Source organism: Mobula hypostoma, chromosome 24, assembly GCF_963921235.1.
Source record: "Mobula hypostoma chromosome 24, sMobHyp1.1, whole genome shotgun sequence".
In the NCBI taxonomy this organism is placed as follows: domain Eukaryota; kingdom Metazoa; phylum Chordata; class Chondrichthyes; order Myliobatiformes; family Myliobatidae; genus Mobula; species Mobula hypostoma.
The window spans coordinates 26104449-26118319 of record NC_086120.1 but is presented as its reverse complement, the minus strand read 5'-3'; the positions used below and the strand labels follow the sequence as shown (position 1 = coordinate 26118319).

At 38.9% G+C, this 13871-nt stretch overlaps 1 protein-coding gene across 1 annotated transcript in view; it reads left to right on the top strand.

Annotated features, from left to right (window-relative positions):
* ell (elongation factor RNA polymerase II) overlaps window positions 1-13871 on the top strand; it is a 158179-nt gene that overhangs the window by 43267 nt on the left and 101041 nt on the right. The window contains exon 2 of the mRNA XM_063032024.1: window positions 5786-5833. Coding sequence (XP_062888094.1) covers window positions 5786-5833 — 48 coding nt within the window. The remainder of the gene's footprint in view (window positions 1-5785; window positions 5834-13871) is intronic.

Genomic DNA, 13871 nt, shown 5'->3' with positions numbered 1-13871 from the left:
GTGACACAGCTTGCGCGGCCACTCTGGTGAATGATATCTGTAATCTGTCAAGTAGGGTGCCGTGCACAATCCTGATTTGATGGAGACAGACGTGAGAGAACGGAGGAACATCTGGAGAAACTTCTGAAATGCCTTTATCGCTGCCGTTATTACTGTGTGATCCAGAATCTCCAGAGGGGAAGGCCCCGAATCTTCGGCTTTGCTTGTTGTTCGGCGGCCAGGACAGGGTCGAAGCGCTCAGCAGAGATTGTGCTCGGTGTTGAAGGGCTGGTCGGAGGCTCGAAGTTTTCGGACGGACTCAAAGTCAGCTGTGGTCGGGTGCTTCCAATGCATCGACAGTTGTCGGTGCCTGGAGGTTTATGGCAGAGAGAGTTTCTCCCTTCTGCCGCCTGCTATCGGGGACTATCGGGAATCGATCGGAACTTTGAGACTCTTTTTTAACCATTCCTGTGGTCTGCTCTTTATCAATTTATGGTACTGCTTTGCACTGCAGTAACTATATGTTATAGTTATGTGGTCTTATCAGTGTTAGTCTTTGGTTTGTCTTGTTTTTTTTGTGATATCACTCTAGAGGAACACTGTATCATTTCTTAATGGATGCATGCATTTCTAAATGACAATAAACGAGGACTGAGTGTCCTCATAATCTAAAAAAAAATCTAAAAAATGATTTTTCAACAAAACTTTTTGTTACATACCAGTTTATTTATGTACCTTCCACTGAAAGTACAACATTTTTTGACTTTTGTTCAAGTTACACCAAATGTTTCATAATGTGTTTTAGCTTGTGGATTAAGCCTTTAACCACCTGCTTGAACAAGTAGTCTTCACAAGTCAAGGCTCGCCTGTATTATTACTTCTGATTCAGATGTCTGCTCAATATCTCTTGTTATGTTCCTGAGTTAGCTCCAGGACTGCAATTTCCGTTCTCAATGCAAAATTACAATTGCAGGAAAATACTGTAAACCCAGCCTTTGATTTTTTTTCAGGTGGTTGAGGTTTTAACAGTTCTGTTGTAGAAGCACAACAGAGAAACACTCAAGTGTTTCAGTCTTTGCCACTGTAGGTGTTCAGAGAGCATGGTGATTTAGCTATTACACTTGTAATTTGGAAGACTGTACTAATGACATAAAGACAGTTCAGATTTCACCAAATCAGCCAGCAGATTTAAATGCTTTTAATTAAAGAATAAACTCTGCAATATTAGGACACTGGAAACATTAGAAAGAACTAGGGAGTGGTTATGCACCTTCATTCAGACCTCAGGAGGGCAGATGGTTAAGAACTGTTTAACTGTTTTCCTCTGAGTATTTCAGTTTCATTTATAGTCTTTTAGTCTATTTTCAGTGGGGCTTGTTTGTAACTGACATTTCTGTTGAGGGTTCAATCTTTGCAAAAACAGGTAAGGTATAAAATCATGAGCCACTGGGGATATTGGGGGACACTGAATTGAAAACAAAATTCCTTGTGGCTCTTGTATTAGATGGAAAATGCAAAGGAATTATCCTTCCTCAGTGTTTGCACACTTCTTGATGCATCTTGGTATAGACTTCCAAGTAAATATGTTGAGAAGCTGAACAGGTGGCTAATTATAGAATCAGGATAAAGAAGATCATGAACTTTTATAGAAATAATTCTATTGCTGGTTCTTCATTCTATTTCCTGCCCTTTCCCCATATCCATATACATTTTTGAGTATTTATTCATTTCTCTTTTGAAAATTATGTTTCTATCATAGCTCCGTGAATAAATCTTATGTTTCTTCGGCCAAATATTTTAAGTCTACTATTGTTTTGTTATTTATATAATCAAAACGCTTCATTATTTTGAAGACCTGTCACAAATCTGGTTTTTTTTGCTCGATTGATGCTGCTTTCTGTCGAATAAATCATCCCTGGATTCCTGTTTAAAAACCGTTCTTTAAATTTAGATTTTTATTTCAAAAGTGGTAGAATATTTTAGGGAATTTCCTTTTTTAAAAAGCAAACCTTTGTTTTTAAGGCTCAAAATACTTACTAAATTATGATCTTTAGAATTGGGTACAATACACTTGCTTGAAACCAACCAGTGTTTGGTAAAGGTTTGGCATAACTTCCTTTTGTTCACTATATCTCTATATATATAAAGCCAAAATAGTTGCTTTGATGGGTAGGAAGACGGCCAGCATATTTAAGATACAGGGCGTAGCTGTTAGTGCAATGTTTGCAGCTTGGGGTGTTCTGGAGTTCAGAGTTCAATTCTGGCACCGTTTTGTAAAGATCCTCTATCCGGTGTCCCTGTGGAATGTATGGGATTTCCCCTGGTGCTCCAGTTTCCTCTCCCTGTCCAAAGATGTACCAGGTAGATTAAATGGTCATTGTAAGTTGTCCAGTGATTAGGTCCAGTTAATTGGGATCGTGGGTTTGCTGGGGCTGCATGGCAGACCTCGCTGTATCGCCAAATTAAAATAAATTTAGAAATTTTAGTAGAAATGTTCATGAATAGGTACAAAATCATTCAAAAGTTTAATGGAATTGTGGGCTTTATTTCAAGAGCTGAGAATCATACTATAATTTTCTAGGCTACATTTGTAGTATTTTGTTCTAGAGCATAGCCACAGAAAAGGTATCTTGCCTCAGGAATGCATGAATGTTTGTACTCTTTCAAGAATATATGATAATGGGGTGACATTTTGGAGATGTTCAACATGATTGAAACATTTGACAATTTAGACGGATGAAAACTATTTCTTCTAGGTTTATTGAGATGAATGAAGAGAGAGTTACTGAAAAGCAGCTAGTTGCGGCAAGTTTTGAATAAAGGAGGCACTAACATTTGATCGAAGATATTTAGGTGTGGTCAAAACACTTCATTTCAAACAGAACATCGTGGAGGTCTGAAACAATTAAAATGCGGTTACAGCTGAGGGCCAATTTTAAATTTCAGAATTATGATTGGTAGATACTCAGGATGTAGCAACTTTGAGGTTACGGAATGACCCTTTAGAGAACGTTGGATTTGTTCCTTGCTTTATGATGGGATGTGACAGAGCAGATAGAAAGATGTGGGTAGATTTTAAAAGGCATATGCACATAGTTTAAATTAAGAGTGTACTTTAACATTTGCAAAAATAAAGCAGGTTTTAACGTAGCTGCAATAAACTGACTTTCAGATATAACTGAGTTTTGCATTTGTAGATGCAAGCAACTTGCCAGCGTCTACCAAAAAGACCTTCTAAATCTGTGCAGTAGTAAAGGTGGCTTTCCATTGCTCACGGAACTCAGTCTGACACTTGCTCACATCACACCATCGGTACTTCAGGGAAGCAGTCTGAAATCTGGGTGCTGATTCTCTAATCTGTCTTTATTTTCAGCATATAACTCTTTCCAGAGTTGCACATGCAGTCTCTGTTCCTATTGCTGGACGATATAACCTTCATAATTGTCAATAATGAATCTAATATAGAATTTGGGAGGATGACTTTCTTTTTTTGTAGTGATGTGTGGAGCTTTCTGCTGGGGAGTGGTTCAGTAGAAATGTATTTAAACCACATCACAGAAAGGAATAGAGATTCATTTGGATGAAATATGGGAGCAAGGTCATGTAAAAGTATATGGTTCAAGTGAAATATAAGCCTGTTGGAGTGAAAAGCCTTGCTGTATTATTCAAAAACCATTGTCTTCCTAATTTGCTGCCCCTCTCCCATCTAATCAACCCTCTCATACTAACAGTAGCATAGTTCATAGACTAGCTGCTTTACAGCTTCATTGACCTATGTTCAATTTTGAACTCTTGTGCTGTCTTTGTGGGTTTCCTGAGTGTTTTGCTTTCTCTCCACAACCCAAAAACTTGTAGGTTGGTGGTTTAATTGGTCACTGTAAACTGCTGTTAGTGTGTAAGTGTTTGATGGGAATGTGGACGAGGTGGTGGGATAGGAAACAGTGATTGGGGCATCTTTCAATAGTTTCTGTGATTTTCATATGAAATGTTACAAAAGAGTAAAAATCAAAGTTGTTAAAGTCGAACTTATTGTCATATGTGCATAAAGTATATTACACAAGTGTTCTTTTAAAAACACGCAGCAACAACATGGGCACATAGCATTAGATGCAAAACATCCATAAATTAAAAAAGAAAACACAATTAAAACAAAAGAAAACAAAATGCTTTTTGGAGCAAAGTGGTCATAGTGTTGCTATACCGAGATTAGAATTATGCAGAACCAAACGAAGGGAAGTAGCTGTCATTGGACCTGGTGGTGTAGGGCTCAGGCTTCTGTACCTCCCGCGTGGTGATAGCTGCAAGACAATAGCATAGCCTGGATAGTGGTGATCTTTGATGATGGATGCTGCCTTCTTGAGTCAGTGTCTAATGTTGATGTTTTCAGTAGTGGGGTGGGGGGGAATGTTCCTGTGATTTATTTGGCTGAATCCACTACTATCTGCAGTTTCTTGCATTCTTGTGCCAGACCATGATGCAACCAGTCAGGATACTTTCAACAGTAGATCTGTCGAAGTTTGTTCATACTTTTTGGTAACATGCCTGTAAAGACATTGGCATGCCTTTCTTTTGACTGTATCGTCATGCCTGGCCCTGGACAGATTATCCAATATGTTAATGCCAAGAATTTTAAAGCTACTGCCAGCCTACCAATAGATTGGTACAGTTTCGTGCTCTTCTCCTTCCTGAAGTCAACAATCAGTTCACTTGGGTTGTTGTGGCATCATGCAACCAGGTGTCCTAAGTAGATACCAGTAAACTGTTTTGACTGAATAAATCAGTAACTAGAAAAGACAATTGCAATAAATGGCAAAAAAAAGGGCGGGGGAGATTTTTAGTGCAAAAAATTATGATCTAGAAGTACAAAAATGTAAATTTAAAATGTATTGGATGATTACTTGAAAAAATGATTGGAGGACTATGGAAAAAAGGTTATAGAGGAGTGAAACTAATTGGAGAGTGCATTGAATGAACTGCTGTGAATCCTTTCTGACAAATAGCATGATTCCTTGTGGTTTTACATTAATGGGGCTTGCTGCATTGGGACAGAAATATTTTGATGCTGATTCTTTTCTTGTTGGTGTGTGTGCACTGCCCATTGTGTGCAGTTACATTTTCCTTGGAATAGCTTGGTTGATTTCTGAGATAGAGGATTCCCTTTAAGGTGAATGCTGAAAAGTTGTTTTATCTGACTGGAAAGATTAGAACTTGTGGGCTAGGATGAGGCCCCAGATAAGGGGACAGCCGCTTAGGATGACGGAGAGACATTTCTTTACGTAGAGGTTTGTAAGTTCGACCCCAACCAAAGCTCGACGCAGAAAGACAAATGATCCTTCAGGTTTTGTCTGATATCTTTGAAATTTCCAACAAAGGAAATGGATGGTAAATAGTTTTTAGAGATTGGATCAGTAGGTAATTTTTCCTAATTTCAAAAATAAACTATTAATCATTACAAATTTTAAAAAGTCTCTTTACATCAGAATATACGGGGATCAAGCTGCAATACATTGTCCGTCATAATCTTATTGAATGATGAAGCAGGTTCAAGGGATTCCTTGGTCTTCTCGCCATTTTATGCTTCAGGAGGTTATGAGGTAATGATCAGTGATAGGATCTGCGGGCATAATATGATTTAACTTGACAATGTTGCTCCCTAGTTATAGGCAATACTTTGAACTGGGAGTCTTAAAGTTTGGCACGTATTTAGTACTGCCACACTCTTTAGTGTTCTTTATGGAAAATGAGCATTCATATATTTTTTGCAAGTTATTGAGTATGCTTAACTTTGTTTCTGTTGTCTCTTTAGGGTAAACTTTCCTGCCAGCCAGCTATACGCTTCGAAGGAAATCAAGGGGTAAGTCTTTGGAATCTTGCTTTGTTTTTCTAAAACTTGAGGAACAGTATGTTGTTTCAAATTTGTCAGATTTTTCCCTTCCCTCTTTATGGAGCGATTGACGTATTTCTGGGTAATCTTCCATGGGCATGTGGTAGTTGAACTGTCTCCAAGTAGCCGTGATTCATATTTCAGTCTTCAGATTGAGTAGATGATTGTTATTTAATCTTGTGCAATGGTGAGGGAAAGCATCTGTTTTGCTGCAATAACAACTCTTAGAAATAGTAACTGACCTTCAAGTTGTAGATTCTATTGTGCCACTCACTTAGTGCTAATTTGTACTTTTGTTCTATTCACCTTACTTGATTCATAACCCTTAACTCATTTGCCTGGTAAAAGTTCATCTATTGTACTCTATCTCTTGTCGTTTGTTTACATGTGAAAACACAACTTCAGGTTTTACTCCAAATGGCCTGGCTTAAATCAAAAATCTCCTTCTGGGCACTTAATGACGTATTTTCTCTTTTCTGTCGGCTCCTTTAATAATCTCAAATAACTAAATTAGATCAATTCTATGTTCTATATTGAATGGATTGCACGTCTGATCCACAGAGACTGTTGCAAGACTTTTGGTCCTTTAATCTTTTTGGTGAATTTTGCTGCATTCTCTCTCAAGGTCTTTCTAAGGTACTGTTGCCCATATTTGTGAACCCCACTTTCTTAGAGTTGTGAGCAAAACCAGGCCCAGCATCCCAGTGCTGTACTTTTGACTAAACCAAGTACTTCAATGTTGGGTTCAAATCTGAAACAATGCAATTTGGAATCCGATTAGGCTCTGTTACCATTCTAGTCTCCTTGAGATAAAGGTAATTTAAAGTAATTTTCTAATCCTTGTATCTTTTGTGTAAAATTGCTTATCACTAGTTAGCAGCAGATGTTTTTGGGATGTTTCCATTTCTGTGTCAGCACCCCAATACTGTATTAGCTAACTCCACTTGAAACATGAACAAACAAGTGAACTTAATATTTACAAGATGTTAACTATTGACTAGATCCTTTTAAGGGCCATTCTTACTTTTGATTCAATCTGTACTGTTGAAAAGAATCTGTACTGATTGTTGCAAATGCTGTACTTTATTTGGTTAGGGGAGAAGTAAGTAGTTTTTCTTGTTGTCCTGGCTAATGCTGATCATCACTTGTGGAATTTTTCTGTGTCGAATGACTGCTGATATTTGAGTTCACAGTTAACACCCTTCAATGTTCATGAGATATTTGAGCAAAGCCAATCTCTCTAAGCCATGAGAGAGTTGTTATCTGTGACTCAAGGTTGTTACCTGTATCTATTGAGTTAATCTTTGGTTGTTTTAGCAGCTTGAACCCATATTAATTCTGAGATTCTCAGTGCTGTAGCTTAGAAACCTAGTCCATTAAAGAAAAAAAACTACAGGACATAATGCATCTGATTTTGCTACACTAATTATAAGGTGGACATCAACTTCCTTCTGGACTGAAAGTTCCCATGACGCAATGAGAAATGCAAGAAGGTTAACCTATTTCATCCAGTAGCAAAGAAGGAGACCCTTCATCCCATCAGGGTATGTACTGAGTATCAAGGAGCAAAGTCATAGCTGACAGCAAGGAAATGACCCTTCAACCCAACTTGCCCATGCTAATAAAAATTAGCTATATGAGCAAGTGTCATTTGGCCTCGATCCCTCTAAACTTTTCCTATCCATGTACCTAACCAAATGTCCTTTTTTAAAATGTTGTAATCATACCTGCATCCTCTGGCAGTTTATTCCATATACTCATGTAACACCCTGGTTAAGATTTTTTTTACTGCTATGCTGTAGGTATTTAATTTTGGCAGTTCTGTAAGAGCAGTCTGTTCTGCTTTGAGCATGTTTGAGTTTGAGCTAAAGATAAGGAACTATGTTGTTCAACAATGTTGTGTCAGCCAATCAGGATGGTAGAACTGGTAGAAGGTTCCAGAGAATGCTGGGTGGAGAGGCTTTTGTGACAGATACTAGTGTGGGTCGAGATCTTTTTGGTGGGAGCTGGGAGAAGACAGGAGGGAAGATGGCCGAGGATGCTGTCCTTGTTGCACAAGGTTCTTAGTGCAGATGAATGGCTTCAAGGAGGAGGGGCCAATACTCCCATGGGGGAGCCCATTTGTTCGAGATAGACTTTGAGTGTCACTTGGAAGATGGTATGTGCTTTCATGCAGACTGTGGGTCCAGCACGTGAGTTAAAGACAACTTCAAGATGAGCTCCAATTCGTGTGCACACTTGGACTGGGTTACAGTAATGGGCTCTTTTTATTCTTTTTTTTTTCCTTTTCTTTTTCCTACTAACTGTTCAACCTAAAGCTGACATTTGTAAATATGCTTTCTTTGTAATTGTATGCAGTGTACAATCTATTATTTCTTGCAGACGGCTAATTGCACAGGGGCAGTATCCGCACAGATCGGGGTTTGGGTGGTCAAGACATCCCAACTTCCTGCTTTGGTGGGACCCAAGTCCTACCGACCCTAGATATACAGAGTTTGAGAAAGGTGGTTTTCTCACCGCTGTCCAGTGCCTGTTAGCGAGAGGCTAATGAGTCGCATCTCTAGAGACGCCTGCTAAAAGGGGGTTTCACTCACCATCCTCTGTGGGAAAAAGTTCCCCTTTAATCTTTCCCTTCTCACTTAAACCTATGTCCTCTAGTTTTGGGATCCCATACTCTCCAACAGTTCAGTTTTTCCTGCTCCCGCTACAGTATTTTTCTGCTTTACTTATCCAATTCCCATGACCCTGGACCAGTATTTATATCAATATTACCTCATTGTTATTTCAAAGTTACTTTTGAGAATTGGCTCTATGCAAATTGGTTGCACTGTTTCCTATGTTATGGGCTTGATTTCCTCTCAAAATTCCATCATTGATTTAAAAATTGCTTTGATGGGTCTTGAGATTGTGAGACATCTGGCCACCCCATCTCCCTCCCAACATTGCAAATGTCATGATTAATATTTTTTGAGTATAATTATAGTTGGGTAGGCGTGATGATTGCTGTGTATCTGCAAGCAACTCCCAATGTCAGTTAGGCTCCACCAACATCTTTGGGCTCTTGATATTTGTACTAATTCTTTCTAATAAATGCAAATCTGCAGCATGTTATAAGTTCTCTATAGGTTTGTGATAGGAACTACTCTAATATAATGGGGCAGCATGGTAGCGTAGTGACTGCATGGGTTTCCTCTGGGTATTCCAGTTTCCTCCCACGGTCCAAAATGTACAGTCTGGTAGGTTAATTGGTCATTGTAAATTATCCCATTATTAAGCTAGGGTTATTTCAGGGGTTGCTGGGCAGGCAGCTCGAAGGGCCAGAAAGGCCTATTCCATGTTGTATCTCAATAAATAGATTTTTTTTTAAATCTTGTTAACAGGACCTGAACTTAATAAATTTGAATTTATAACTTGCTGCAATTATAATTTGCAACAATTATAAAATCAGAGTATCTAATTGGAGATCTTGAGAGATTTATCATTATTATACTCAAATTTACACTTCAATAATGGAGTAAGAGGCAAGGTCCCAGAGCTTCCATCCTCAGGGATCTTGCCTCCAAGTCCATTATTGATGTGTGAATCTGACCATCCAGCTATGTAGGGCCTAATCCAGTCCTCATCATGATATATGCTAACACACTCATCAAGGGCCCACAGGGTGTTGTCATGGATAAAACAAATGGGCTGTTTTTGTCTTTCCACCCATTAGATGACCCTGGAAAATAGCACGTCCCTATTGCTGAGACAGTAATTCTCCATACTTTGGAGCTGGAGCTTGTATTCATCGTGACTTCAAACCAAAGCTACAACTTTTAAGCTACAACTCTCATCAATGCAAGCGTTCCCTGGCAATAGCATCACATTATTTGCTTTGCATTGTTGGGGTATGTTTGAATGCAGTTCCAGAAACTTAGCAGATCAAAACATCCTTGTCAGAGCTGTTACCAGCTGCCTTGTACCTACTTCACCAATGTGTGCTCTCTCCCGAACATTATTCAGAAGTAAATAATGATATGGATCTCTCCTGACTATTTTACACTTTTACACCAGCAGTATCAGATTTGACACTATGTTGATCAATATTTGCAGTCACAGTTTTGTGACATTTAAATGAGTGCTTTCAAGGTAACCATTTAAAATTTCAAGAAAAAGGTAAATGTGGATCAGGTGCAGATGCACAATGATGGCATGGAATTACATCAGATTGATTGCCACAGTGCTATCAGTACCATGGAGATACTTGCATTATATGTACAAGTTAGTAGGCCTGTTCTAGGTTTCTGTTCTTATTTAAAAAAAAATCTTATACACTTTTATAGAAATCTGAAACCTGACACAAAGCTATTCATAGACTGAAACTGCCACTGCATCTTCTGGCGCTATGTCTGCAGCTCTCAGGTTTGATCTATGAGTGAGCAGCATTGATCCCTCTTACTGTAAATTTATATTTCTGCCTTTGCAAATGACACAATTCAAATACAATTTAGTGTAATGCGAGCTTGCCACGTTTCTTCAGGATGATTTTTAGTAATAGAAAATTGTTTCATAACTGTATGGAATTCAGCATTTGTTGCATTATTAAATTGCAAATATGAGAGTAATATAGAGTTTGATTGGTTGAAGTTTTCCTGAAATCCTCCTCCAAGTTCCACTCAGTGATTCCAGATGAGCAGCACACAAGCTTGCCTGCTGTGTGAAATCAGATTTGGCACCTGCACTTCCATTTGCGGTTGATTATTCTATTGATGCTCAATACTGTGTCTTTATACACGCTCATTAGGATGAGGTACTGGCGAGTGATTATGTAAATCAGTACTTTCAGGAGAGGAACACGCCATGTACAGAACTTGTCCAGCAGAGCAAAACTTTAAAGGCAATCTGTTACCTGTAGCTTCTACACTCTGCAGCCAATTACATCAGAAAGTGAGCAATAGAAACAAACTGACTAAAGAGGGACATTTATGCACAGCACTGTATGACATCTTTTAGAAATGGCTTAAGTATTTCATACAATTAAGGACTATGCAGTGAATAGAGTATTAGTGTTGGTAAGTGCCATCCAATTTTTCAGACAGCAATGCACTGAATGAGTAGTTCATTTAGTGGCATTACTCGAAGGAGAATGGTGATCAGAATCCTGGCTGACTTTTCTGTTTGCTGAATGTTGCCATGAGGTCTTTAGTATCTACCTGAACTGTCAGACTACATGTTCATTTAATCCTTTACCCAGGAGAAAATGGTTCTGAACTTGTTTTTTTCCCCCAATTCTGAATTGACTGCTTGCATAGAATAAAGTGTTCTGTTCAAGATTAATTACACAACATAGATGGTTAAAGTTCTCCCTGATTAAGCTTCTAAACATCATGGCAAACTGCCAACAAGGGATGCAGAATTGCAGGTAAGTAATATGGATTGCTTAATTGTGATTTGCAAAAGTCAGTTGGCATATTGATGGGTAAAGGTAGATAAAGCTTTTCTGCTTTCAGCACTTTGGTTTTAAAGAAAAAAAACATTTATAATGGTGTTGCAGCTCCTCTGCTAACCATTTACTATCCTTACTTGGTCTCTAGCTATCATTTCTCAGCGATGACTAGACAACACTTGGCACTGATGGCCAGAGTGGGGGTAATAAGTGGGATGGTGCTTGGTACCCTTCCATCCCTTTCACTCTTTGATCAAAGGAGGCTTGTTTTAGTAGGTGATTTGATAACAGCCCTGGGGAAAGAGCCCACTAACCACCAAGTGCCTCTTATTGGCGAGGCAGGCTGACTCCCAAAATCCTCAGGTCAATCCATAAAATCCATCAATTCTTTCTTGTATGGATCTTAACCTAGGGTTTGGCTCTCCTAAAGCCAACTGCTACTGGTACTTTCTCTTGTAGTCATTGCTGTCTGTCAACCATCTCCCCAACCCCTCTTGCCTTCCCCTTGATATGCTTATATCAGTATATCATTACCAGAAATGTACTGTACTGTTTCAATAGAAATAAATTAATCCAAACATCATCCTTATTTGTGAAAACCATGTTTCTGCTTTATTTATCAGCACCATCTATCTATCAGTATTCATTTCCCTTCTGTATCCAGACCATGGGCCATTGTGAGGCTTAACTTTTCCTCTTGAAAGACTGTCTATGGACCTTAGAAATAGCAAGCTTTGATATTTTTTTTAATCTGAGCCACATGTCGTTTATCATACAGCATTCAGCAGAACCAAAGCTACAGGTACCCAGAAAGAGGATTATTTTCACATCCTCCCAATTTATTATGAGTAGTGGTCATTGGGGCAGAGGTCCTTATTTTCTCAAATAGTTCAACTGGGCCATGTTAGTTTATCACCATTTTCTATTTCAAATCCATTTATAATTGTAGATGCCTTAGAAACCTTGAACAGCTGGAAGAATTTTCCTGTCTAATTATATCTATACCATGGTTAGAATTTCTAGTTTCCCCTTAATCTCCACATTCATCACAATCAGAAAGATACACAAATCAGTGTTTAGGAGTTGCTTTTGAACTTTATTCCTTAATTGGTGCTGAGTGGTATGACCTCAGGTCAGCAGTGTCTCAAATAAGGACAAGATTAAACAATTGCAATTTCTGTTCCTGATCATTTGGTTACTTGTTTGTAGATGTCTGTTAGCCAGCGTTTGCTTTTCATGGGGTAGACTATTTCAGATAGTCAATCACTTTCTGACCATACGAAGGGAAATTTTAAATCAAATGAAAATGTTTGAATTGAATTTATTACTTATATCCTTCATATGCATCAGAGGTAAAAATCTTTACGTTATGTCTCCATCTAAATGTGCAATGTGCAATTATAGTAATTTATAATAAGTATTATGTATAACAGGATAGTCAATATAACATAGAAATGCAGTTGTAGCAGCATGCATTAAGCAATCTGATGGCCTGATGGAAGAAGCTGTCCTGGAGCCTGTTGGTCCTGGTCCAGAGATTTGGTATGAAACAAATACACTCAAAAACTTCTATAGATGTACCATGGAGAGCATTCTGACAGACTGCATCACTGTCTGGTATGGGGGGGAGGGGCTACTGCACAGGACCAAAAGAAGCTGAAGAGGGTTGGAAATTTAGTCGGCTCCATCTTGGATACTAGTCTACAAAATACCCAGTACATCTTCAAGGAGCGGTGTCTCAGTGAGGCAGCTTCCATTATTATGGACCTCCAGCACCCAGGGCATGCCCTTTTCTCACTGTTACCATCAGGTAGGAGGTACAGAAGCCTGAAGGTGCACACTCAGCAATTCAGGAACAGCTTCTTCCCCTCTGCTATCCGATTTCTAAATGGACATTGAATCCTTGAACACTTCCTCACTTTTAAAATGTATATTATTTCCTTTTTTTTTTGCACAATTTTTAATCTATTTAATAATAGTGTACTACAATTGATTTGACCCAGCTGGTGGCATAGTGGCATCAGCATCGGACTTCGGGATGAAAGGTCCTGAGTTTGAATCCAGCCGGCTCCCTTGCGCGCTTTCCATCCGTGCTGGGCTATGAGTTGGTGAGAAACTCACCTGGCAGAAGGCAATGGTAAACCACTGCTGTAATTTGCCTCGTACGCGATTCCCCACTACGTCAGAGAGGCATGGAGGGAAATGGTCCGCTAACCGGCGAAACTCCGGATGCGACGTACCTTTCCTTTCCTATAATTGATTTACTTAATTTATTTTATTTTTTTCTTCTATGTTATTTATTACATTGAACTGCTGCTGCTAAGTTAGCAAATTTCAAGACAAATGCCGGTGATAAGAAACCTGATTCTGATTCTTTTATGCTGCTGTACCATTTCCTGGGGGGTAGCAGCTGGAGCAGTTTGTGGTTGGGGTGACTTGGGTCTCCAATGATCCTTCATGGCCCTTTTTACACACCTGTCGTTGTAAATGTCCTGAATAGTGGGAAGTTCACATCCTTTATTCTGTCAATGGCTGGTCTTCAATAATGGCAGCCGAAATAACTACAGTATTTTAATGCATATA